The sequence below is a fragment of the Egretta garzetta genome, unplaced genomic scaffold, assembly GCF_000687185.1.
Source record: "Egretta garzetta isolate BGI_Z169 unplaced genomic scaffold, ASM68718v1 scaffold181, whole genome shotgun sequence".
Lineage (NCBI taxonomy): Eukaryota > Metazoa > Chordata > Aves > Pelecaniformes > Ardeidae > Egretta > Egretta garzetta.
Genome location: NW_009258667.1, coordinates 736,136 through 763,096, shown reverse-complemented (window position 1 = coordinate 763,096; position 26,961 = coordinate 736,136). Strand labels below are relative to the sequence as shown.

General features: G+C 35.4%; 1 protein-coding gene across 1 annotated transcript in view; it reads right to left on the bottom strand.

Annotated features, from left to right (window-relative positions):
• Positions 1-310: 310 nt before the first annotated feature.
• The window catches only part of NCAPG2 (non-SMC condensin II complex subunit G2), a 44,902-nt gene continuing 18,251 nt past the window's right edge, over positions 311-26,961 (bottom strand). Inside the window, exons 10-27 of the mRNA XM_035888405.1 lie at positions 26,416-26,541; positions 25,327-25,506; positions 24,145-24,297; positions 20,731-20,953; positions 19,520-19,644; positions 18,869-19,042; positions 16,969-17,039; positions 16,545-16,698; positions 16,190-16,363; positions 15,647-15,763; positions 15,394-15,537; positions 12,739-12,838; positions 11,921-12,105; positions 11,029-11,172; positions 9,029-9,132; positions 5,795-5,892; positions 5,283-5,385; positions 311-394 (exon numbers count right to left, since the gene is read on the bottom strand). Of these exons, the coding sequence (XP_035744298.1) occupies positions 343-394; positions 5,283-5,385; positions 5,795-5,892; positions 9,029-9,132; positions 11,029-11,172; positions 11,921-12,105; positions 12,739-12,838; positions 15,394-15,537; positions 15,647-15,763; positions 16,190-16,363; positions 16,545-16,698; positions 16,969-17,039; positions 18,869-19,042; positions 19,520-19,644; positions 20,731-20,953; positions 24,145-24,297; positions 25,327-25,506; positions 26,416-26,541 (2,427 nt within the window). The 3' untranslated portion in view covers positions 311-342. The remainder of the gene's footprint in view (positions 395-5,282; positions 5,386-5,794; positions 5,893-9,028; positions 9,133-11,028; positions 11,173-11,920; positions 12,106-12,738; positions 12,839-15,393; positions 15,538-15,646; positions 15,764-16,189; positions 16,364-16,544; positions 16,699-16,968; positions 17,040-18,868; positions 19,043-19,519; positions 19,645-20,730; positions 20,954-24,144; positions 24,298-25,326; positions 25,507-26,415; positions 26,542-26,961) is intronic.

The window sequence follows — 26,961 nt, the reverse complement described above, 5'->3', positions numbered from 1 at the left end:
ATTTCCATGACCTCTAGAAATATACTCTATAGTCTTCCCAGGGACTGAGGTTATGTGCTACCTCAATCTCAAAGTATATAAGATACCATTATTATTTGTTTTATAAAAACAAAGATACTGATTTTACATCCCCCCCAAATAAGACATTTTTTATACAGAATAACCTCTTTACAGCTGTTTGAAAAATCTTTACTATTACATGATTTCTATACACACTTTTATACATTTTGCCTGCTTTAAAATATACAGAAGAACAGAAAACAAACTATTAATAAGTTTATGAGATAATCTTTTTTAAAACCACATCTTCCTTTAATTTTCATGACAAAAGCTTCCATGTGGTCAAGGATTCAAAATTTCATCCAAAATTTTCAGAGATGATTCATACAGGATTCTGAAATGGCATAAAACAATGCACAACAGGATTAGAGAAGCTAAATGCTGAATCAATCCTCAACTATTTGATTCTCAGAGTATAGCTACCACATGGTTTCTCTGACAAGTTATTCCATATTAGTTTAATTATCAAATATGCCTTTACAAATTACTTTTGAAATAGGTGGGGTGTTTTTCTTTCAACTTTTCCATTTCTGCTGATCATCTCTAACTATAGTGTAATCTACAGCGAGCCAGTTTAAACTCCTATGTCAATTCAAGTACATTTTCTAGTATTTCATCATTGTTTAAAGAACCCACTCATCTTCTTCACAGCATTGTTATTCTTTTTTTCAAACATAAATAGTCAAACCCTTTACTGATAACTCATACTAAGGCCACTGTTCATTCTTTTACTTTCTTCCTCTCTCCCTTATTCTTCAGTCTTCATATTTTTTCTCCTCACCTGTGGCAATTTTTTTCCAAGCCTGAGCTTTCGATCTTATCCTTATTAGCAGCTGCCTCCTTCAGCCACATATACACCCATCTTAGTCCCTTTCCAACTTTCTTTTGTCTCACACGACTCCCTAAACAATCTCAAAGGTCAGCTCCGACATTTCCATTTGGCAGGCCCTTTCTATTTTGTGTTCCCTGACATAGTCACTCACCTAGCCTTTGTAGTTGCATTCTCACACCACTTCTAACACTGCTCTAAAATATCCTCAAAAGACAAAAATGGGCACTTTGGTCTTCTGTCAAAATATTATTTCACTGTTAACCACTATAAACTTTGTCCCTCACGTTACTTTTGTAAAAGATTCCACCACCTGTATTTCTCAAGCATTTTTTCCTCCATATTTTTATTACTGTAGTCCTAGACTGATGCCCCCAAGTAAGCAAGGTCAGTCATTAATCCTGCTGAGTTGGGGCATTCACCAGGAGACACCAAGACCTGAAATACAAGAGGCAACTCTGCATTTTCAAGTGTATTGGCTGTTAGTGCTCCCTCAATTCAGACCGCCATGGCTGCATCACATGCTCCTCTTCATAGTGCTACAACCTTTAAGTCATGATGGACCTCAACTGTCAAAATAAGCTAGTGTTATAATGTACCGCGAAATTAGCATAATTAGTTAAGTACTGGGGGGTTAAATTTTATACAAAGTAGCATTGTGTCTATTTTGTTACAATTTAAGGCTAATGAAACAGGAGATCTGTAACACTGGACAACAAACCATCATTCAGAATAACCGTATGCCTCCCCAGATGGACAAATTTAAGTCAGTTTTCCCAGGTACCTTCCCAGTGAACTTTTAGATAGGTGGCAGACAAATCATACACAGAGTTATGTTACAAAAGAACTCAAGAATTGTTACTTACAGATGCAATGAGAATGCAATAAAGAGTTTGGGAAGTTAGCTAAATGATAGTACTAATGAAACATCTTTCAGCACAGCCATTAGCTAAATTTAAATTCTAATACCCATATATCATAATGCTAATTAAAATAAATACAAAATAGTCAAAGGTACTATTCTACAGCACATTTGTTTTTATAGAGCATGGAACATTTTTCTCTAGCCTCCAAATCACTGCATTGACAGCTTTATTTGCATTTTTTTTGCTAGGCATAAATATTTGCATTTTATAAACTGAACTAATGCGTGTGCCATTACTCTTGAGGAAATTCTCTCAATATACAATATGGTGCCCAGAATTTTTAAGTGCACTGAACAGCATTTTTAAAATAATAGACCCACAGGGCTGTCTTAAGCTGCTCACTCAGCTGAAGAGGGAAGACTAAATTACAATGAAAAGTTTTGCTTCTGAATTAGCGCAACATTTCCTTGTTTAAGGGCAGCACTTTAATTACTCCACCAGACAGCATTTTTATTTTTTTCTTTCTTTGCTAATATGTAATAGAGTACTTCTAGGTCTAAATTTAAGATGCTGGCACAGAATGCTGAGTCTCTTGGGAAATTAAAGAATGTCACTATTTCCTGGTGTACCTGGGTATTAAATAAAATAATCCCTCAAGGAATTATGAGATAATGCATTCAGAAGCAAAAAGTAATAATACTTATTAAGTATGAGTTAACAAACCAGTAATATATTCTAGCACACACCAGTGCAGCACTGTGCGTTATAAGATTGTGCTCAAAGTAATGATCAGACATCTAGCCTGCAGCATACCATAACTAAAATTTGGGGGTTTGGTAAGCAGAGTAGGGTGATAAAATAGTTTACAAACAACAGGGCCCATTTCAGACTGTGTATAATCACATTTTAGTTGTCCATTAGCACACTAGTACCCGAGCACTACAAATGGCATGTCAGAAGACACTAGAGGCCCAGCCTGGTCCAACTTTATGTCTACCTGAGAAAGCGCTAACACACTTTAAATTAGTCAAGCTAAACTTAATCATTGAAGAACTTCCTCTGAACCTTTTTTCAGCACGAATTCTGTTGCCCTTCTGGAGAAAATATCCCCAACATACCTGTACAAATTCCTCCCAAATTCTGCAAAGCAAAGAAATTCTGCATTTTGTGATCACATTGCAATTCTAATACTCCCTCCATCATCATGTTCATGTTCCTAATATTTTAATTTTATCTGCAACTATCTCTTGGTTTTGTATTATACAAAGGTAGCCATTCATATATCATGAAATTAAAACACTGTGTAGCATCTTATGTTCTTCATCTGCCCAACTTCTAGGTTGATTTGTCCCTGTTCACTGGGCAGAGATTATCATATAGATTCATAAAGCAATTATCTGTGTTCTTACTGAAATTTATAGTCAGTTGTGCGCTCAAGTGGCAGCAATTATTCATTTTAATGTGCCTATTTATTTAATCATGTTAAGATTTGCTTTAATTTCTCAGCCTTTTCTACTGTCTTGATTAAAAGAAGTGCAAACTGAATCATGATACCCTGCTGCTCACCTTTCTTTCCCAGATCATTATGATTATTTTAAAAAATATTCTAGTAGAAACTTGGCAACCCAGCATTAAATTATTTCATGGGGAAAAATAAAATGTTTTCTGTTTATTTTTGTTTGATTTTGTTTCTAAGCTAGATCCCAAGCAAGAGAAATTTGTTCACGGCTGCGCAAATAATTAAAACAACCTACCCAGGAAGCAGAGTCACTCTGAGTTTGAGAGGTCCAATTATGTAGTGATTGTTTTGTGAAGTAAGATATTTTTTGGTTCTTTATCAATTTTATGTTACATGAGCACAGTGTCCTCTGTGGAATCCACTCCAAGTTTTGACAGCAAAATTTCTGTTTTCTGTTTACTTAAGCCAGACAGGAAATGGAAGTGAATGGTGTACTGGTTTTCATTTTTTTCCCTTCTCTTTTTTTTTTAATAAATCTAATTTTTGATCGTACATAATTGAAGTGGCTCATATATCTCATAAAACTTTCAGGTCTAATTCTTAAGGTTATATATCTCTCTAAAGAGAGTTACATCATACCTTTTTGGCTCTGATACAATAGCAGATTTAAATGAATGAATGCATATTTTGTTAGCAACAACACAGCTACTCTATTGTATTGTCCTGAATATCAGGTGCGCTTTTTTTTCCTGGAAAAATACAGTTTACCTCCTGCACTTCTGAACCAATTCCAAATGGATATTTACTGTACAGCCCTTGAAAAGTTCCACCACTGCTAGAACACTTAGCGTAGCTGTTGAGCTTCTTGATACAACTCAAGTGGAAACTAAGGATTTGAAGGATCGTAATAGGAAAGGGATATAGCCCACGTGGCCTCCTTATCTTATTTTTCGTACAGTAGCATCTCATAACTTCAGTATTGGCTTTAAATCAGTGACACCAATTCAGGCACAGCACAGCCACCAAAGGTCTATGTCCAGCCATTACAATGCCGGAGGACAACATGCCTCAGGCTAGTGATCCACCAGAAGAGCGTGCTGTGGAAGTGCGCTTAGGTCTGAAGGGCTACGCAAGAAACTGCTTGGTAAAATGAAGCAGTTTTAGTTTGCTTTGTTTTTTTAATTTGAAGTCTGTCTACTCTACATCCTTTGTTTGACTGACTAGTAAGGATCATCAACTCGAAGAATTAAAGACTGCAAGGGCCTCTGCATGTTCAGGCCACTGTGGTGCATTAATAACTTCCTCAGTATTTTTCTGATGAATGCCTGTTTTCTTCATATTCTATGTTTGTGCTTTTTCGTGTCTACTTTGCATGTTTTCCGATTCCATGGGCAGTTTGGTAACAAGGCAGAAATCAAATGTTAACAAATCTTTAGACTTAAGCAAGTTTGAGATACTTAAGGCTAAAGCATTCATCATGACTGTCTATCCTAGGCAGGTCTGAAATAAATGACTGCAAATACAATATAGCCAATCACTTTCAAGAAACTTAACCCAAAAAATTTAAAAGTCAACCAGATACGACACCAAAATCCCCCCCAAAGAGCAAAATGAAATCACCTGTGGAAAGGTCTTAAAGTCACTGTTCTATTCAGTTACATTTTTGCCATCTGCATAGGTATGGATTCATATGCCTAACACCAAAATGTTGGAGAAAACTCTTCTAGTAATAAGAAATAGTAAATACGTGACTTGCTCTGTTCTGCACCTGCTGCTAACAGTACTGAAGTTCAGAACTGATTCCTGCAACACATAGGATCAATTCACAACACATTCAAATTAAATGCAAAACCCCAAACTAAATATGTAAAGATTGCAATCACAGCAAATGTATGGGCAGGAAATTTAATACTGTGCTGGGCTCAATATCTCGCAATTTTTTTTACCCACCATTTTAAACGTTGCAATCATTCAGAATGCTCTACCTGTATTATGTAAGTATAAACCAGCCAATTATTGCAGAGAAGGGACAGGAGAGGTTAGCATTCATTTCCCACAGCACATTTACCTTTCAGTGCTGCTAGATGCTTCTGGGGCAGCATCCTTGCTTGTTATCAGCTTCCTGTGAATGGCAGGTGCAATATCCTTTAGAAGTGAAGATTTGTGTTTACCTATTTAAAATAAGATTATTTTGAAAAGTAGGTCAAAAATAATGATTTATCCAAAAAACCCCTGCAAATTATCATTTTTTTAACATAAAAGATTGTTTAATGAAAGATTAGATATTAAATTAGATTTTCACTGTCCTGGATTAATTACTGTGTATTTCAGCAAACCAGAATATAGAGATGGACCCTACAAGTTTAGCAGACAGCTGTGTTTTAAACTCACTACACAAAGATTGAAAGTCCAAAGCTTAACAACATAATTTACAAGTGATATAACCTTAAATCCTGTAGAAAAAGGGTAACTTAAGAGGATGAGGAAAAGGGCCTGTTAAATTATATAAGAACTCGGCTTTCAAACTGTAGCATATAAAAAAAGAAAGGAAAAAAAATAGACAAAAATGGTTTGACTGACCTTTGATTATAATCACAATGCAGACAGTAGCTGTTAGACTAAACATCCCTTCAATTTCTTCAGAGAGAATGCATTCCATTAATTCATTTAAAAATGACCTAAAGAAAAAATAAATCAAAAATACGTTACAATTCATGTTTCTTTCAAAATAGAACTGAACCCAATGAGTTTGTCGTTATGCTACCCTGCCACCATAGCTTCAAAGATACCATGCAGGACAATGCAGTGATGATTGGGTAACTGAAGACAACATGCTGCTTCTGGAAGTGCGAATATCTGAGACAGCAGAGTGGTAAGTTGGTTGGGAAGAAAATAAAAAAGTTTGTACACAGAGTAAGTAGCTGTTAAGAGAAATGAAGGGCTTGTGGTCTATTTGGGGAAAGTCAACCCATGAAAAAAAATACTGGTTTACTGGCATCTAACTCATGTAATTTCTATTGAGATTTCTAACTTCAGTTTCTACTGAAGCTTAAAAAAATATGCTATGACTCCAATGGTTTGTCAGTAACTACTCATGCCCTTAAAACTATTACTACTTGTAGCCTGATTAGAAACTGGAGTTTAATTAACACTGGGTCTAAAATGCATACCTCACAAAAATTATGGGTTTCCAATTACAAAACAGTGAAGAATGTTTGTAACTAAATATAGCCCTGAAACACTTCCAAACTACATTTTAGATATTGAAAGTATGGACGGACTAACAGAATCAAAAGAACGGTTTATTGTAAAGTCTGAGATAAATACTAGCTCTATATGTATCTTAAGAGACTCACTTTTAGCAAGAAATGATAGCGTTACCAGCAAACTTCAGAGGTGTTTTGGGACATATATTAAGAAAAAGGAAACAAGGGAGTCAAGGAAGAGGGCTAGCAATCAAACTAAACTGCAGAGTGGAATAAAGCAATCTTACAGAATGAAAGCACTAATTAGTCATTATAGTGTTAATGGTAAAAATAACAAATTTAACTTGGAAGCTGTTCTCAAAACCTGAGAAAAATAAAAGAACAAGAAAGATAAAGCAGAAGATAGACAAAATCTGTAATCCTCATACTCCTCAGAGCACAAAACTAAATTCTTTGTGAAGAACTAAAGGAGAAACTCAGAGCAGTAGATGTTACAAAAACTTTGCCTAAAGTATTTCAAAATACCTTTGGTAATAATATTATCTGTTACCAGAACTGAACATCATAAATACCCAGTTCTGACTTGAATTGTTCTTCAGGCCCTTATTGTGCTCAGGTATCAAAATGAAGTATGCAGTTAAGGAAAGAACAAACCTCCACTAGCGATTCAGTAAATAAGTTTTGCAGAAGCTCAAATATTGCTTCAAAGAGCTGAGAATGATGAAAACTCTTTAGGTTCTGAAATAAGTATTATGAATTTACTCACGCATTGCATTAATTTTATCATATCATCATCGACTAATCTGAGCAAATATCGATTCCATTTCACATTGCTCTTAAACTGCTAACTCACAGTAACTCTGCGATCAGAGTTTTGACATTGTTATCACTGTTTAGTCAGGAAGCACGCACTTTAGTTCCATGAAGAAACACTCTAATTTATTAACCTCACCTAATAAGACTCACTGCAGACTCAATGCAGGTGCCTTTCCCCACCTCCCTCTCAACAAGGGTCACATGAGCCTTCAGGCAGAGATAAAATAGGGCAGAACAATAAGCTATTTACAAACACATATAAGTAAAAGAGATAAGTAATTGGTTCCTATACAGGTAGTTCCCTGCTAAAGGAAAGAAAATTCACACAAGTGGTCAGATATTGCCAAATCAGGCAGTATTATCACTGGTATGGAGACTGAAATTCAGTGCTTGAGATTGACTAATTAGTAACTGAAAACATAACAGACGCTACAGAACCTGGTGCAAGGTGATTGTGTGTTCACAGAACAGAAGGTTGCATCAGATTCTGTAATGTCAAAGACTTTTGCATTGGTGTGGAAAGATGATAATTTCTGAGATATTGAATGATTTACTAATTGGACTCTGATTATGGCCTATCAATACAGATAAATAAAAGAAAACAGCCTTAAAAGTAGTCTCAGTGCTGAGGCACCAGTGGAACCCGATGTAAATTATCTCCCGACTTAGATCTTCTTTGCACCAAAAAGATAAATACTAGAAGCTAGATACATGTTTATCAAAGTACTCATAGAAACAATCTGTTCCAAACTAGCAGTTTTCTCTGGACAAGATTTTCTTTTACCACTACAATAAAATGTTTCAGAGGAATTAATTGAATTTCTGCATCTCTTTTCAAAAGAGGTGTGTAAAATAATTGTTTCACTAAAAGAGAGCATCTTGATGGACGGCTGCTGCCTCACAGAAGAACAGGATTTGGATTAGGTAACCTATTACTGGACTCCCTGGAGTCCTTTGTTTTGCAAGTCCAACTAGAACTAGAGAAGAATCGAGAAGAGGAGGGAAAAAAAAAAAAAAAAAAAAAAATCTCTTGACAGCAGAGACAGTGATATTCAATGCCTGTCAGATGAGAAAGTTAAGAATACAAGTTAGTTGTGATAGGCCATGAAGAATGATAGGACTTCTAAGGAATACACATTAGCTCCTTGATCATTCAGAATAATGCTGGTGTGTATAGTCATATAAATAAAAACTATTACCAAACTAAGCAGAGGAAGATAAGGAAATTCACTTGTGGTGATTTTAGAAGACATTCAAGGTACCCACTAAATATAGCAAATAAAAAACCTCCGTTTAAGTCTTAAAATCTCTGACATAACCCTACTTTTGGGGGCTTTTAGGACTCAGATACTTCAAAACTATTTTGAATTTTGTGATTTTAATACAGCTATACATTTGTCACCTCATTGCAGACATTCAGTTAAAGGATTAATGCTATTTCTGGTAAATATTTTATTTCATCCAAATACCTCTATATTGAGGGGACTAAGGTTTACAAGTATCTTATGAAAGAAGCAAACCAAGATGTGCGATTAAGGAACTTATTTAGAAAAACAGTCTTGTAAAAAAGAAGCCCTCTTAGAAGCAGTAAAAAAATGGAACCAACACCCCCCCAGTCAATACCTACAAGCAATGTATCAAGCGAAAGGGACTATGAAGTAGTGCAGGTAAATTTAGTAAGCACCTAGTTCCTCAAAATTTATTTGAATTTAGAAATTAAAACTTTATTGATACCATATAAGCTGTTCTACATTAGCAACCACCTTGGACAAATTAATGTAGAAATGTTTACCTGACAACATTAATCGACTTCATAATTATGGCCATTAAGCTGCTTGAAAGTGGAGGAAGGTCTGAAATAGTCTTTGGTATAGTTAAATCTTTTTCACTGGAAGCCTAAAAAAGAAAAACGTCAACAACTGTTGTAAATCAAGAAATATACGTACGCAGAAAACAAGCAAATCGTATTTCAATAATGACACTAACCAAGACCTATCCTTAAATAATTAGAAGAAACATTCACGTGTGTTCTTTGAATAGCCTTAATCCAATTGTGTTTGTCTAAATAAAAAAAGCTCCAAATTTAATTAGAAAGGCTAGAACTAAACCAAATAAACAGTAATTATACCAAGGCAAATATTCTCCAGAGTTGTTCTGAATAGCAGTTTCATTTAACTACACTGTTGGTCACTATTTATAAAGGCACAGCCTACTAAAGACAAATGAGTATCCTTTGTGTCTCCAAGTTTAAGTGTGCATCTATAATTTCTAAAGATAACTTAGGTGACAGTAATTTCCTGATTCCCTCCCTATCAGCTCTTTTTGGTATCAAGTTCTGAATAGCATGGCAAGTATTTAGTTAGAACTGAATTTTGATTTAGTAGTACAATAACCTGGGGGCAGGGAAAACCCCAGCTCAGATGACTTGCTGCAATGAACATTCATAATCTATGGGTATGAACCTGCAATATCATTCAAGACCATAAACTTGTACTCTGCAGCATCTATAAAGAGCACGCTCTCATCGCAGAGCCCCTCAGCTGATAGATTAATATTTGCAGGTAAATCTCTGGTATTGTTTCAGTTCCTTCTGTAACACAGAATCTTAGAAGCAGCTCTGTTGTACTCGGTACTTTCTGGCAACCATTTATTGCTCTGACATATCTAGCAACCACAGTAAGAGTACAGCCTCTACTGAAGAACCTCTGCTCTTCCTTGTTAGTTCTCAAAGCTTCCAATTTTACTAGCCATATTTGCTCCTAATGCTACATGCATTGGGAATGTTACCTTTCTCCTTCAAGGACAGTAATGGTTCCTTGGACTTTTAGCACATACAATAACCTCTGTCTATATATTCTTTTCAGTATTAGAGTTTCTTTCTTTACTTTCCAAAGAAACTGAGATCAGATATTTGGAAATCCTCTAAACAAAAACCAGAGGAACCAAAAAAAGATGCGGTATGAAAACAGAACTGTATTGAAGCAGAGAATGCGTAAGTGATCAGCAAGACATCAGCCTGCTTTGGAACAGGATTACAGAACCTTGTGGGACAGTTCCAAGAATAGGGCACTGGAATCTTTCAAATATCAGTGGTTCATGGGTTAAGTTCCCTAATGCTGGGTGAGATGAAGTGAGGTAGGTTTAGAAGAACTGCCCTTCCTCCTCCTTTCCCTGAGCTTTTGTCGCTGAGCACAATATCGTATGGTATGGAATATACCTTTGGTCGGTTTGGGTTAACCATCTCAACTGTGTCCCCTCTCAACTTCTTGCCCACACACAGCCTTCTTACTTTTTTTAGGGCAGGGCGTGAAGGGAAGAGAGAAAGCCTTGACACTCTGCAAGCACTGTTCAGCAACAGCCAAAACTAACTGGTGTGGCCTCAACATTGTTTTAGCCACAAATGCAAACCACAGCACCATAGGGACTGCTGTGAAGAGTTAGCTCCTTCCCAGCCAGACCCTAGTACAAACACACATTGAGAGAACAGCTCAAAAACCATATTGTTCATCTCCAACACTGCCTAATTTCTAAATTCTGCTGTCAGAGGTAGACAGTGAACTAGGTATCAGGACAACTCTGTTCTTACACAGCTGTATTCATAAATCTGAGACATGCACCGTAATATGAAATTTTGGCAGATAAAATTTCCTGCTTGTTCCATGCCAACATACAGAAAATCTTGATCTGCAGTACAAAGATCACTCTGAATGTAGCTCAAGAGTTCCAATATAACATTTAAAAAGCAATAAGTGTTAAAAAAAAAACAAAACCAAACTCAAACATTAACTTTACCTTCTGTAGCACATAATTTATCTCTGCTACTATTGCAGCCAGGAGAGTAGAGAGTACACCTTGGTGAACTGTTGGGCAAGATGAATGCCAGCCCTGGACTGCATGTATGAATTCTCCAAGAGGCATCTGAATAGAGTGAATCAACTAAAATTAAAGAAAAACAGATCAGATTTTTCAGATTACTTGACTATAATTGAAATATTTCAGCAAGCTTCTCTGTGAAGAAGTACAGATCACACCTTGAAAGCTATTGAGGCATTCTAGTCACCTGGGATCAGAGAGGGAATCAGCAACATGTTTGGGAAGTCTACTCATAAATTTGAGAGAAACAAATACAACAATGGTTGTAACAAAAAAGAACTGAGTTTTTTTCAGAAGTCCTGAAAAGCAGAGCATCAAATTTTCCAGAGTGATCCATCCATCTCACTACTATCTACTCTCTTCTATAAAGTACAGGAAGCTAACTTCTCTGAGAAGATAGGAGGTTTTGAAGAACTTTAGGACATTGTACATATTTTGAAGCTGATATAATTCAGGATGAAAGAAATAAAACAATGCCAATTTCTCCTCCCTCCCAAGATCATAATACATATAATCAAATTCTTTGCTCTGGACTGAGAAAGTTCATTTAATTACAGCTAAGATTAATAACCTGTGAGTACTAGGGCAGTTCAGGATCACTGGTAACAGAATGCACTGCTCTCCAATTTACTCATTTTTCCACCATGATGACACCAACAATGGATAACCCCCTCACTTAGAAAATCTAACTGAAAATTTAATCAGATGTTGACTCAAATAACAACCTCGAAGTGTCGAAGTATAACACATTTGCTTAAAAAGTATGGATTCATCTACACATTAGGTAGCAACTTCAAGTGTAAAAGGATACCTGAATCCCTTCTTCCTGCTGTTTCTTGAGTCTACGTGCCACACATTCTAAAACTTTCTGAAAGATGGTCTGTACAGCATGGAGAAGATTTGCCACTTCATCTGTCTCAGTATTCTGAGTTAAAGAGGCTTCGATAATTTCTTTTAGAGTGTACAGTAACACTGGAGCACAAAAGCCACCTCTCTCTAGAGAAAGAGATAAATACCACAACATAAAAATTACAAGGAGATATTCTTCAGGTACAAGCTTAGAATGAAACTCAGTTATGTAATATAAATAGCTCCAGTTTACAAGTGTAGACAATACAACACAACTTTCTGAGCATCCTTAGCTGACATTTTTCATACAGTTCAATCAATACTTTAAGTAGAAATCCAGTGTTCCTTCCAATCCTTGTGAAGTATAGGGATTAAAATTGTAGATTTCTTCAGGAACTGAACTCTAATTCTGTCTGTACTGTAGACATAACTTTCCAAATGCGAGCCAAATTTAAATAGTGCTACAATGTTGCCTCCTAAGGCATACTGACATATCTATATATATATATATAAACAAACCCTTGCATTATATAGTAATTGGAATCTAAGAGCAAGGAAGAAACAGTAGTTATCAACAGTGACATTGTTCAGGGTTGATTCTCTGCTTGCTTTTGGTTTTCTGAAAGGCTGCTGTGACTTGTGACCGTATTATTGGTACTAGCTAGCACAAGAAGTAAACACTGGTTTTTGAGAAACAGACTCCAAAATGGTAAAAGCAACAGTTTTGCTAATATAAGAAAAGTCAGATGGAGATGCTGATGCTAATACAAAATATTGTACCTGTTTGTATAACTGAGAGCACCATATCTAAAAGTTCTGTTTGAAACGCGGTATCTCCAAGGCCAACCATTATGACATCTTTACATACTGTCAGGTAGGCCTAGAAAAGAGATGCAAAAGTATATGAGAAAAAAATGTATGGAAAGTAACCATTCAGTAAAACCTACAAATAATAAAACCACAAAATCTTAGCCAAATTGCCTTGATAGCTGGTGCATTTACTTGGAGTTAGTCAGTTCGCAACCTTTGAAAAGCAGGAGTTCCAAACTGTTCTCAAAATGCTTCCATTTCCCTTTCTTCCAGTAAACAGTTTCTCAAAAGGCAGTTAAATCCTCTATCTTTTTTACTCAGGCTCAGTTCAGAGAGAGATACCTAACACTTACCAAGGCAGAATGTGACATCTCTACCTATCTTGGATAGCAAAATTAAGAACAGCATACAAAAAGAGCTTTTAAAAAGAACTTTTCCCTAGAGACACACACATTACATACTAAACAGACTATAATACTAATGTATAGATAGAGAATTTTTAACCAGTCTATGTACACATGAACTGGGCTGTTCAAGGACACTGACTGTGACTAAAGTCAGTCCAAATCTTTCCCTTGACCAAAATCTGAGCTCAGTGCTAAAATCCACCTTGGATTAAGTGATGTGAGGGGAATGTAACAGAAGACAATTCAAAACTAGCTACTGCTTCCCCCCCCCCTGTGAAGGGCAAATGAAGATGAGGGGTAAGGGACACTGTCAGTGATGACACGGGGGTTTGTGCCAGGGGGCCTACCAGCCCCACTCAACAGATCAGTGGCCTAAAGAGAACGGCTCCCCAGTGAATCCCTGCCTGTAACAGCAAATACAAAATTGAGCAAGGGACCAAGCAGAGAAAGAAGAGTGAAATGGGAAAGAATGGTATATGTCGCAGGGAAAGTGATAGAGAAATCTAAGTGGAAAAAGAAGAAACACCCTGGTCCCCTCTCATATACAAAAGTATTAAAGAAGCAACTGTAATTGCTGTATATTATATGGATATTTTGAGACAAACTAGGTCTGCTTTTAATGCCAGCACTGTTAGCAAATATACACTCGAAACAATTAAAAAGCACAATCAATACCTCATTCCAATAAAAAACAGTATACAAGGTGAGAAGCAAATAGGAGCTGCTTAACAAGCATATGGCTTATTACAGGAGATGCAAGAGGCCTGGATTCTCTTCTTGACTTCCAGACAAGTCACATCAGTCTTTACAGCCCAGTTTCTTCTCTGGAAATAATGATGCAAATGGACTTTAAGATCTACTTAGTAAAGATTATTGTGTTTCATTATTGGCTAGTCAAGTAATATGCCAGATGGGTTTACAGGTGACAACTGCTTATCAATAAATTTTCATTTTAGTTTCATATGCAGACCTAGGAAATTGATGATAAAAATTCTGGTAATGCTGGTAAAGAGTCCCTATTTTGTGTCTTGTTTTTCTATAAGCTTGAGTTCTGTGCCTCCAAACTTCTGAAAAATAGCCACAAGAATTATGATATGCATACCAAATTTTTCCACTCAGAGAGAAGACAGTCGCATGTAAAACATACAAGAAACCTGTACCATGAACAACTACAACACTTTTTTGAATTTTCTATCTCTTTATACCTTTCAAAAAGCCATTTGGCTGCAGCAGCAGGATTTAGTACAAGACTGACTTCCTCATTATTAAATTCCCAGGTAACTCTCACCCTACCTCTCTGCTGACTTCCAAAGATATGTTCTATGGGACTCAGCCCTAGAGTGAAGCATACTGAGTTCCTCAGGGTATAATTTTACCTATTTCTTTTGGGAAAGCAGGAAGGAAAGAAAGAAAGGAAGGAAGCAACCAAGCAAGCAAACATGATTAGATCTAAATCCTCTTTCATAATTACACCACCTTCCTGGTCCTCTAAGTCATCCTCAACGTATGCAGCTGCAATGATTCTGTTTCATTTCCAGGTCCTTCTACACTACAGAAGAACAGGCTATTAAGCGCTAGCATACCATGTAACTGTACCCTTGTTTTCAGCAACTAATTTTCTTCTCCTTTTCATCACTGAGATTCAGTGACAATCTTAACTTTATGTTAATGCACTTTTCATAAAAAGCATAAACATTACCTTTATTTAATATGGGGATGAGAGACTGAGGACAAGAATTACTTGTTAGAAACCTAAAATTGGGGACACCAGGTTACATTGCCTGCTGTGCTAGAAATTTCTTGAGTGGGCACTTTCTCAAGTGTGAAAAATAAAACATGATCCATTTTCACTTCAACAGATATGATGAGAATATATATTATGCACTGGGAGGTGAAAAAAGTCTAGATAAGAACAAGGTATGGTTTACTCCAACTACTTGATTTAATTGCTAGGGTATGTACAATTATATTTATACATTTTTATATTTACAAAATATAAAGGTTATAACTAAACTCAAAGCAATCTAAAAAAAAAAAAAAAAGTGTGACTTTAAAGGAATAGCAAAAGCAAAAACCTGTAACCTCAGAACAATCAGGACTGTATTTCATTAGCTCATTCACTTGCTGGGCTCCAGTACACTACGTTTGTCAGTAATTGCTACATATACAGCTTTTCAGACCGGTAGCAGTTTGATTTATGTTATAAGAGAGCTCTAACCTGGATAATTAATTCGGAAACATTACTGCATTTTGAAATGCCATCCTCTTGATCATTTGCTACTACAAAAGGTACAACTTGACTTTCTATCCAAGCACCTGTCTCCTTCAGAAATGAGAGGTAATCTTTTCCTTCTTCAGAAAACTGGAAAAAAAAAATAAAAGAAGTTTATCAATTGTCATTCCAATTCTTTTGAAGCTTCCTTATACAGTCAGCTGTAACTCCAGTTTATACTGGAAAGGTATAACCATACCTTGTTCTGAAGATGAACACTCAACCTGCAGAAGAGGCTGAAGGCTCTTAGGCCAGTTGCTTGATTGCAGCTACCAGAACCTCCATCATTTGCTTTCAGAATTGAGCCAAGAATGTCCTGGAATATCAAGTTTAATAAAAATAAAACATAAGTTTATATTTTTCAGAAAATCCTTTCAAATGTTTCAACAGCTTTAAACAACAGACTTAGAAACAACCCAACCCAAAAAAACCCAAACACAAGAAATCAACAAGTATACTTTCAATTCCTTTCATTTGGAATGCCATATCTGTCAGACTATTCCTTACTTGTCTAAATGACAAGCTGGTTAAAATCTGCCATTTATAAACAATTCTGAACTAATATACAACTAGTTTAGAATATTTGTTTGAAGTACAAATCAAAAGGAAAACCTTTTTATAGAGGGGATGAACGGATCATTAATTTTATTTATTTATTCTTGCAGGCATTTGATTTGATGCAGGTAATATATAATGTTAAGCACTCTTTTATAAGCATGGTTTATGGTAAGGAGAATATTACCTTTGCAGCACTGAGAATTTTCAAAAGTTTCTCCAGTTTCTTTTTAGGAACAGAGAGTAGGCAACTGCGATTAACAGGATGAGTCAATAAATACTCAATGTAATCAATTGCTAATTCTGGCTTCGATATATGTGTTACATGGATACGTACTCGTCGTTCAGATGATTTAAGACTCTAAATGAGAAGAAAGCAGAAAACCAGTACAATACTGTTAGTACTTTACAACTAATTCCAAAGCAGAATAATATGGCATTAAAGAGGCTTCTTCTATTAAAAAAAATAAAAACCCAAACCACCACGATGCCTTTATGTAATCTAGCAAATCCTTAATTCTTTGACATATGCATATGCACACCTTTCTTGGTTTTAGCGTGTCAGACAACCAATCACAGGCTAATTCAATAATATGTCCCACTTGACCCCAGCGACACAGGCAGTCTATCAGGGTAGAATATTTGCTTTGGTCAGCTCCATTGTCAATATTTCTGAGTCTGGAGATCACACCACAGCTTAAAAGAAAACAAACAAAAAATAAGAGATGCATTAGCTTAACATCCAGGGCAGAAATAATTCAAAGAAAATCAACCAGTATAATAATAAAAAAGACTCACCAATAGCTGAAAGGCATATTTGCACCTTACATTTTTTAGTAACTTACCGTATTTTTTAGTGGATTAATTTATCTGAATGGGCATTTAATACATCAAGTTGTGAAAAATTAACAAATTCAGTCAACAAGAGATTTGTTGTAATTCATAATTTGGATTTAAAAATAGTACCTGAATGTAGGAATAGCAGTGGGCGGCATAAAGGATGCCAGAATAACCAATGGAGTCATGCAACGCTCATCCTAGGATAAAAAAAGTACATTATATGATGTACACGTACAGATGTATGCAGAACTAAAGAGAGTACTGAAAAAGTATGATTAAGTTACCTCAAATTAAGGATTTGTCTTTTTTCACTAGAAATGGAACTGAAAGAAGCTCATAACAACATGTGGCTTGCAATCTGAAACTTATGATTCCTATTCTCAGAGGTCAATTATCAATTATCTTATCATTCAGCTTTCTGACAAACTGTCAGAACAATTACCATGAATAATTATGGCTCTATTGGATTAATAACCATGTGAAAGAAATAACAGCTCTAGCTTACACTTTTTCTTGTAGAGGTTAATATTTAATTGCACAATCATGATACCACCTAACTCCTCTCAAGTAACTAAGGTGCCTTAAATGAATATTCATTAACATCAGAAATTGATAAAAAAAGACTCTAAAGGAAAGGCTGATTATATAGCAATAGTAATGTAAAATGCACTGCAAGTTGTTACAACACAACATAATACAAGGTCTAGACCACGACACAGTCTCACTTGGATTACATAGAAACCAAACTATGTGAAAGACTCCTTCATAAAATTGTATCTGTATATCCAAGCTTCATGAATACAAGCAAATGAAATTATTACCTACTTAGACATTTGACAAGCTAAAACCTTTTAAAGATTATTTTTTTAAAAGAACATTTATTTATATATTTATATATATAATATAAATATTTGTAGCTTTTCAGGAAAGAAACATGCTGCTTCAACCCGTAGTCTTTTAGAAATTAAGCCTCTGATGACAGGTCTTTTTAGATCCAAGCTGCTTACTCACTGTAAGAATATCAAAGTCAGAGAGGGTGCTTGCTAAAGCTGGATATCTTGTCTGCTCACCAAAACCTTTCAGGAGGGATGGTACATCCTCTAGCAAAAAAGATTTGGAATGTCTTTGACAACTTCCAGATGCTTTCAGCGTAGAGAGCACATTTGGTATATATGTGCTGCAGAATATTATGTAGCAATGAACTGCTTTCCACTCCCAGATTATCTAAAGCAAACTTGGATGTTGTTTAGTATAACAGCCAGCATAACTCAGTACACTTCAGAATAAAAACCATAAACAAAAAAAAAAAAAAAAACCAACAAAAAAAAAAATACGTCTACTAGATAATCCTTCCACATGCACTACAGGGTGCAGCGGACACTATTAGTCACTATCAAAAGATAGCATCTTGAAGAATAACACCAGGACAATTCAAGATCAAGGAAACTGAAAATACGAAAATGACTGATTTTAATTACTTGCTTATATTAAACCCAAACAATAAATAAGTGCATCAAAAGATCATTAAAGAGCAGAATCAAATTAGCAGAAACCAAACACTAGGAAGTGAAAAAGGAGCCTCAGCTGCTTCAGCTGTCTGTTCCAGCAGCTGGATCATAATAAGTGGTGGTGGTGGAAGGGTTTGGGAAGTAGCGGGTAGAAAAACCATGTAGACTCTCATCTACACTGAGTATTTATTCTGAAATGGCATATTTTCAGTTACTGGTTTCCAAAAGTTCCAAAACCATTGAAAATAATGGAATCCTAGAAAAGCATTACAAGGAGAGCAATTTAATGCTAAGTACTTCTGTGTTGACTTTTTAGATAACAGTTCATCAGTAAGATATTGCAATTGGAGAATAGCTTCTACCCATTTGTGGAATTACAAGAAACTTGCTATTGCTTATGGTTTATAGCAGCAATGAAAAAGAATACTTAATGCCATGAAAACAGATAAAAGGCATAACACATGAGAGCATCTGAAGAAAATACTAAGCACTTACAGGAAAATCTAGGCTTTCTTTACCTTAAATACTTTAAAATATTCAGGAAGTACAGAAGCAAATTTTCTAACAGTATAATCTTTGGCATCTTCATTGTGATCTAGTGCTTTGTGAATACTTTTCCAGAGAATTACAGTGATCTCCAATAAACTTGCCATGCTGGCCACATCATTTACTGACAACACATTATTCAACACCTGAAATACAAACACTTAGATGTATTAACTATTATATTCTCAAATATAAATTTAGGTTAAAATAAGGTTTAGCTCCTCCTCCCCCCAAAAATCTTTCTATTAATCTCACAAATGCATGTGTTTGTGGTAGAACATGAACTCCACAATTCATTCTTACTCTCTCTATATAACTTGAGTCATCTTGCGACACTGATTTTTTGAATAATTTAATTTCAGAATCAAACCAATTTATAATTTGTACTGGAATTCGTTAAGTATTCATTTAAATTATGTTTCATATTTCTTCCATATTATTCTAGCTATTTCACCAAATTTCTGCTATTGCAGGGCATGAAAACACCGTAATGGCAGTTCTCCCCTTCTAATTCCACAGATGCCCAAGTGCTTTCCTTCAGATTTCTGTTGTATCGTTAACTGCCTTTGTCTCAAATTACGAAAAAAAGATACCAGAACTTATCATAAAGTGGACATTCTTACACTTGTGTTCTCCTTTTCACTTTCTTCATCATCATCATCTTCACTACCACTGTCATGAAGACTCTCTTTCATTGCTTTCTGGATGCAGGCATTCAAGCAGCGCCGAATAGTAAGCATCAGTTTAGCTACATTTAAATATAATGAGAATAAATTAGACATTTATTATTTGTTAAGAATGTCCCTAGTAAACGCTTCTAAGTGCAATGCTGGAAAGCCAGACTGAAAAGCAAGCAACAGAACCAGAAATAACTAGGAAAAAAAGATAAAATTTCCTCATAAAAGGAAACAGAAAAAATGTGAAAATGTTTTATATCCTCAAGTATGAAGAAGGTATGGCAATCAGATTCTGTAATTTCATTGTTAAAAAAGTCTACTCAAAAAACCCCAACCACCACCACCTTATCAAAAGAGGATCAGAGGAAGCTCCCACAACTCCTACATTCATCTGGCAGAGCTATTAATTTCACAACCTATGTTCAATAATACATCCCCTCCAATGTCAATTCCAATTATTTATAAAAGATGTAGTAGCCTAATCATCGTACTCCTTAAATGAGGAGCTCATCTCTAGATAGAAGGGCTATACCCACTCTGGTATAGGTATGACTAACCGAAATACACTAGCACACATTACTTCAGAACTACCTTACCGAGGTTTTTTCCCCAAGCCACTCCATGCTGACTACTTTGTTTTCACAGTATCAGAACTCCGCTGAAGCAAAATTTTCCTTGATTTTACTGGGTTCAATAGCACTTTTATAAAAAGCAGCTATACTCTGTGCAGTACATATCCTTTTCACTTAAAGTTTCTGAAGCTTTTAATAGGAAGGAGGCCTTTACTCTGAGTGACTTGAAAATACTACTGATCCACAAATCCCAGATAATCAGATTATCAGACATGAATATTTTTCACCTTCTGTAAAGAGTCTTCCACATAAAGATCTCAAAACACTTGAGACACCAGGGTATTTTATTTCACTATTTCTGCATGATAAGAGCAGAAAAAAAAAGTTTTGGTCTCTTCACTGCTGAAAAACCTTATGACTGTTGTCACCAGCGTTCATTGCTGGTGTCAAGAATTTCAAAACCTACAAACCAATATTATACTAAAAACAAAAGATCTAGCAACAACATACCATTTTTAGAGAGAAAGTTTAAAAAGCAATTACATTGTGTGATATTAGTATTTCCAAAGATGTTTTGTACTTTACCTATATTGGTGGGGGCAGTATATTCATAAGCATATTGATAGAACTTTCTAGCTGCTGCTGAATTCATCTGGATTAGAGTAACACAGCGTTCACACCACACATCCTCAGGTTGGTTAATGGGAAAGAAAGAATTGAATAAGAGATTCACTATGCGCCGTGACACAGGCCGTGAATCAACTTCAAGACGAGTCAGAAGATGCTCCATGGGACAGATATTCCAAAACTTTTTAAAACAACAAAAATATATTAAAGGAGTTAAAAAAAAAAAAACAACAAAAAACCCAAACCAATCACCTTTATAAAGTGTTGTCCACATCAAAGTCTCAACAAATATAAATAGCATTTACCAGAAAAGCATGAGCATTTTTAATTCTTATCAAAATATCAGCATTTACTTGAGGTCACATGTTGCTGCAACAATGCTACTTTACTGTTCTGATGCACCTCTAAATCTCCTAATATCTCTGATAGACTGGTAAAATCCTGGTTCAACCAATTCCAGCTCAAAGTATCTGTGATGCTAATGTTATTCCATAGATATAGGGAAGAATTATTTATTCTACAAGGATATCACCACAAAATATAATTATTTGTCATTATGTGCCAGGCTTCATATTCTTGTCATAGTACAAAATAGGACCAAACTACCTACAAGTAAGGTATACGCCCTGAAAACCTGTATAGAACAAGATCCTTTCCAAAACCATCCCAAACCCTAAATACATCCCATCATTAGTGGAGCTCTAGCTTATTTGTAACACAGTAATCGAAGGCTATGAAATTCAGAAAGAATAAACAGCTTCTTATACCAGCAGTAATACAACTCATGTTTGTAATTTTTGTGAGAAGATCTTGAATTAATTATGCTGTGAGCTTTCAGATAAAAAAAGCCAACACCCCCCATCCTCCCCAAATAGGGTTTCTCAGCATTGAAAAATATTACTTTATTCTTGAGTAGAAATATTTGCAGCAGCTAATTCCCCCATGATTTCAAACTATGGGCATCCGTACTAGAATTGTCATAAAAAGAAGGTCCTTGGAGTAAGCACTAACGTAATCCCAGGACTTACCAGAGATATATATTACAATTTTTAAATAAATAGGGAGTTACTGACAAAACTTATAACACTTACAAGGTGGTTTTTTTTATTTTATGTAAACCTTTTATGATCCTTCCTTTAGAAGATCTGAATCTTTTACTACACAAAAATAAAGCACAGAGTGGATGGAAGATATCCATTATGTCTAAAGAACAAATTAACACCTAAAAAAAAAAAAAATCCCCGAAGTTGAGACTTATCCTTTTCCTCTGTCTTTAATAGCAGTAAATTCAAAATAATTCCAGAAAGCCAAAAAGATTGTGTGCTTGAACTTTCATACTGGATGACAAATAACTTTCAAGGGATATTTTTTTATACATTTAACAGCAGCCTCAATACTTTGTTCTTAAAAGACTGTACACAAAGTAATAACATTAAAAAATTATTTAAATCATTTTTGATATTGAATAGAAATAAAAAAAAGCTTGGTTATATTTCATTATACAGATAACTGACATTAACAGATCAAACCGTGACTGCAGGTACCAGTCCCTTAAATCATATTTATACATAATATCTTATGAAGAGTTAAAACTCAGTACAAGCAGAAGTGTTGAGTGCCTGTGAGGTCACAGAGAAATGAATATTAAAACATACATAAGAAGATTATAAAAATGATGTGTAACCACATTATTAGGGGAATTTGCTTGTTGAGTATTTTTAGAATCATACAAGAACAGGACAGAAATAATGATTAAGATTTCAGAGTCCAGCACTTTCAGAGCAGCAGTTCTGTGATCTGTTGTTTCTGCTCATTCTGTGAACCAAGTGATACATCTCCTAACACACAGGCATCACCAGTGTGGGGTCCAGTGTCACAGTGATACATCTGCCATTCTACCTCAGTTTTACCTGGTAAAGCCTGGCTTTAGAACCCACTAAAGCAGAAACTTCAGGAAAAAAAGCTATCTTTAGAGTACTACTACTTACTTATAACTCTGAATTGCCTCCTCCAGTCATCTCCAATAATCTTAACCACCAGAACCCATTGTCTAAGTAAAGGTACAGCTGCACATTGTTACTCTCAGGAGATCTGCAAACACTACTAGGACCCTACTGGAAACTTTTTGTGCTGACAGTCTGAATGATAATATTTGGTACTTGCAGTGTTTGTCTCTAATTCACATTTTCTATGGATTTGCCTAATCAATGCATTGAGGTATGTATTATGGAAGTACCAAACTTGCTGTTGCATTATTGTAATTCTTATCCTGAACCTGTGCGCAGGAAGCCAAAAGAACTCAATTCTGAAATCACCTCCCATTTATCTTATCTTCTGAGCATGTTTTGGGGAATTTGGAAGGTACTGAGGTGGTCTAATCCCAGTACATGTCTTTGAGATCCAGTCAAAGCTACGATGCACACATTTGGCAAGTAGGCAATTCTCGTGTTAGAAAGAGACGTGTTCCATGAGCACTGAAACCTTAAAAATCTGACAAACTAAGTATTTATTTAACTCTCTCCTGAACAACAGGGACACATACCTCTGACTTCATATAGCACACATGCCTAGCACAAGATAAACATGCCCACAAAAGACAAACAGAAATTATAAAAATAGATAAATAAAAGTAAAAAAGCATTTCAGCAAAGGGGTTAAGCATCTAGAAGGTGAGAGTCTGGCAGTGTGGTGGTACCGACTGCTCTGCCCTGGCATGGCCACGAGAGGGCAGGGAAGACAGAAACATGATGAGAAAAAAGTCTGCTGAGTGCTTGTGATGCCAGCAGCCACTGAAAAAAAGCAGGCAAGCACAGATGCCACTGGACCTACTAATCATCCCAAACTAGTCAAAAATGTGGGGAAGAGGAAAAGGAGAAGAATTGACTTGGCTCAACTAAAAAGCAAACTTTTCAGCATGTCTATAATATCTCTGCCATACTAATATCCAGACACAGCACTATCTCATATAGTTATTTTTTTCTGCCATGGAGAGGCTGGAAGCTCATCAGGACTAGTTACGGTTTATTTATTTATTTTTAAAGGTTTTCCGTGGATGCCATGATTTCAGCCGAATTCACAAAATCACTGGAAAGAAGTACTTCTATACTACTATCTGCATTTGGATCAAAACTTTTAAAATGGACAGAAGTGATAAGAGCAACAGAATCCACGAGTCTTAGAAATTAACTCAGTTATATGTGTAAATATATGAAGAGGGGAAAACTGAAATTAAGAGTATTACTACATTAAGCATGATTTTTTTTTTCCTTTTAGGAATACTGTGGTAGTCTCAAAAGTTTAGGTTCTTTTTTTCTAAATAAATACCTTGATTTTATCTCCTTCTTGCTACTTATCAAGTGTCACTTATCCTACCTTAGCAGCCTTGATAGCTTTAACTTTCAGCAACATATCAACAAAAGCCACTCGCACTTTCTCTGAGTTGTCATGAAGACTGTGTTTCACTGCTGGCAGGAGCTGTTCCAGTAACGGATGACTTAGTTTGTTGTCCAAAATTATCGGTAGGCACTGCAAGAAGAAAAGATTATGCTAAAAAAAAATAAAAAATTAAAGAGTAGATTTGCAAACAGATATAGCTAAAAACTGCTGAACTGGACCGTGACACTTAAGGTTAAATTAAGTAGGCACAGACACTGTGCATGCATATTTTTTCCTGTAATATTCTTTAGTAAAAATTGGTAAGGCTATTTCAAATTTCCAGTGAACTCATTTCAGATGAAGCAGCTTCAGACCTACACTGAGGCCATGGTCTGACCTTCTGCCTGAGGGCACAGTGTCAAGTGGTTTTTGTAGTAGCAATACAAGCTCCCTAAACTCTGCTGATTTCAGATTAAAAATATTTTTTTTTTTTGCCAACTTGTTTTTAAATCAACACTTTCTGCTCAACCAGTATAGGCCCCCATGCAGCTGTAGTGGGGCAAGTGAGGATTAACATGAAGATAGCTCCAAACTAAGACTGAATTGATACATACACAAAATTTTTAAGTGAAAATACTGCTTAGGGAGTTAATTTTTCTGCCCAAGCTATTAGTTATTTACCAGATGCCAGAAATATGTATATAAACTAATCCTAACATACTGAACAACGCATGGGAGGCTGGCACTCCCAGAGAAACAGTATGTAATTACATTCATCCAAACCTCAGAAACACAAAGCGGGGTACAAAATCATAACATAATTGTGCACGTCGAGGGATGGGTTAAAACCAGTGACACAGAAACATACTGGAACCTGCATACATTTTCAAGTCTAAGCATAACTTCTGATAGATAAAGTAACTAAATTATCAAGTCCAAACAATGTATATAAGACTAGAAATGCAAAGTGGTTGAGAGTCACAAAGCCAAACAGTCACTATTTTAAAAGGCATTTGTTCATTCCAAATGTGTGGCTTTTATAAAACGTGTGCAAATCTTGCATGTATTAGGAACATTAGGAAGCATTCCTTGACTTAAAGTGGCCTATACTAGAAACCTGTGCATCAAGTAAAATACAAAAATGACAATCATGATTTTAAATTTAGAAAAAAGATTTACTTTAAAAACAGAGCATCGAACATCAGCAGATGTTATATCACATGCCAGCTCTCCAGTTAGTTTTTTTAAAAGATCAGCAAGAATTGTTGGAGGAATCATCTCCCAGTATTTGGATGTTATCTGAGTAACTCCGAGTATCCCTGTAGAGCGGACAACCGGATGAGGATCTTCTAAGAGACTCTAAAACAAACAGAAAAAGAGTAATGTGAGTATATGCATTATTGTGACTATACTGCTGTTTGACATTAACCTATCATAAACAAATAGCATTCCATTACCTTTTAATCATTATATGCAAATTGTCATACTATGAAAGAAGTGTAATATTAATATTCCCTCAAGGCATTTTATTATGAAACAAACAAGGAAATTTAAATCAGAAACAAAATTAAGACAAATATTGGCCAATTTTTTTAATTGGACTTTTGAAACAGTTTTTTAAAAATAGCTCACATTAAGCCTTGATCTGTGAGTTACTTAAGAATATTTAGTCTTCTATTTGCATATGAGTTTACACTGGACACTGTTCCTATGCAACAATATAAAACCATTGAAATTCATTAAATTATGTGATGTTTACATTTTTAAAGACCATACTCAGGATTTCCTAAACATTTTCTTAATGAAAATACTATGTCCGTTCTCATCCATCTAGACTGGTGAAGAGATTTTTAGGTTCTTATCTCCATTATACTTCATTTCAGACCTACTTAGTAATACAGTCCTAAACCTTCGTTGAATGCTTACATATTAAATGCAAAGCTCTCTTCACCGATACCAGGTTAAGTAAGATCAAGATCCATTACTCACACATCTAGTCTTTCAAAAGCATCTTTCATTCACAGATTAATGAAAATCAATCCCAAATATTTCCTTTTCAGAGTTGAAAATGGTGCATGTCATCTGTTGTCAACATACTACAGAAATTCAAAATATTAATTTATTTTTGTCTTTTCTGCATCATTGGCCTGTATTTCCCTATGAATAATAACCTGAAATTTCACAAATTTTAATTGCATCAACAGCTTATTTTTGAGTTAATCTTGATGAAAACTTCATTTTTAACATTTTAGTTTCGTTAAAACTTACAAAAAGTTCTTCAAACTGTTTTTGAATTTCATTGTTCATCTCTTCAGTGTTAAAACTGGGATTCCGAACAGGAAAAGCATCAACAAACAAAAATGCTGCATTTGATCGAACTTCTGAGTTTCTGGCCTGTTAAAATGAAGGAAAAGAAAAAAAGGTTTTTTAATAAGTACAGACTTTTAATATCAAAAGGCGTACCCTGTCAAATATTGCTCTGCAAACACTTCTAGCAAGTTAGAATTTTAATTAAGTAGATGGAAGAGGTGAATTTTTAAATGCATGGAAGAACTTATAGTAACATATGATTTTTATTTTTTTTACCTTACATTTCTGCCCATTCAGTAAAACCTCAGTTATTAGTACAATCAGCTTTCAAGCCATATCAACTTCAATGACCCAGAAGAGTCACAGTCAGAGCCCTTCTGCTCTCTGTAATGCTGAATAAATTAAAAGCAGTTGGGATTTCTCTTGGTCACTTTAAAGCTTCTCTTCAGAATACAAGAATCTTTAATTCAAGCAGATTTAAATAATTAAATTGCCTGTCAAGAG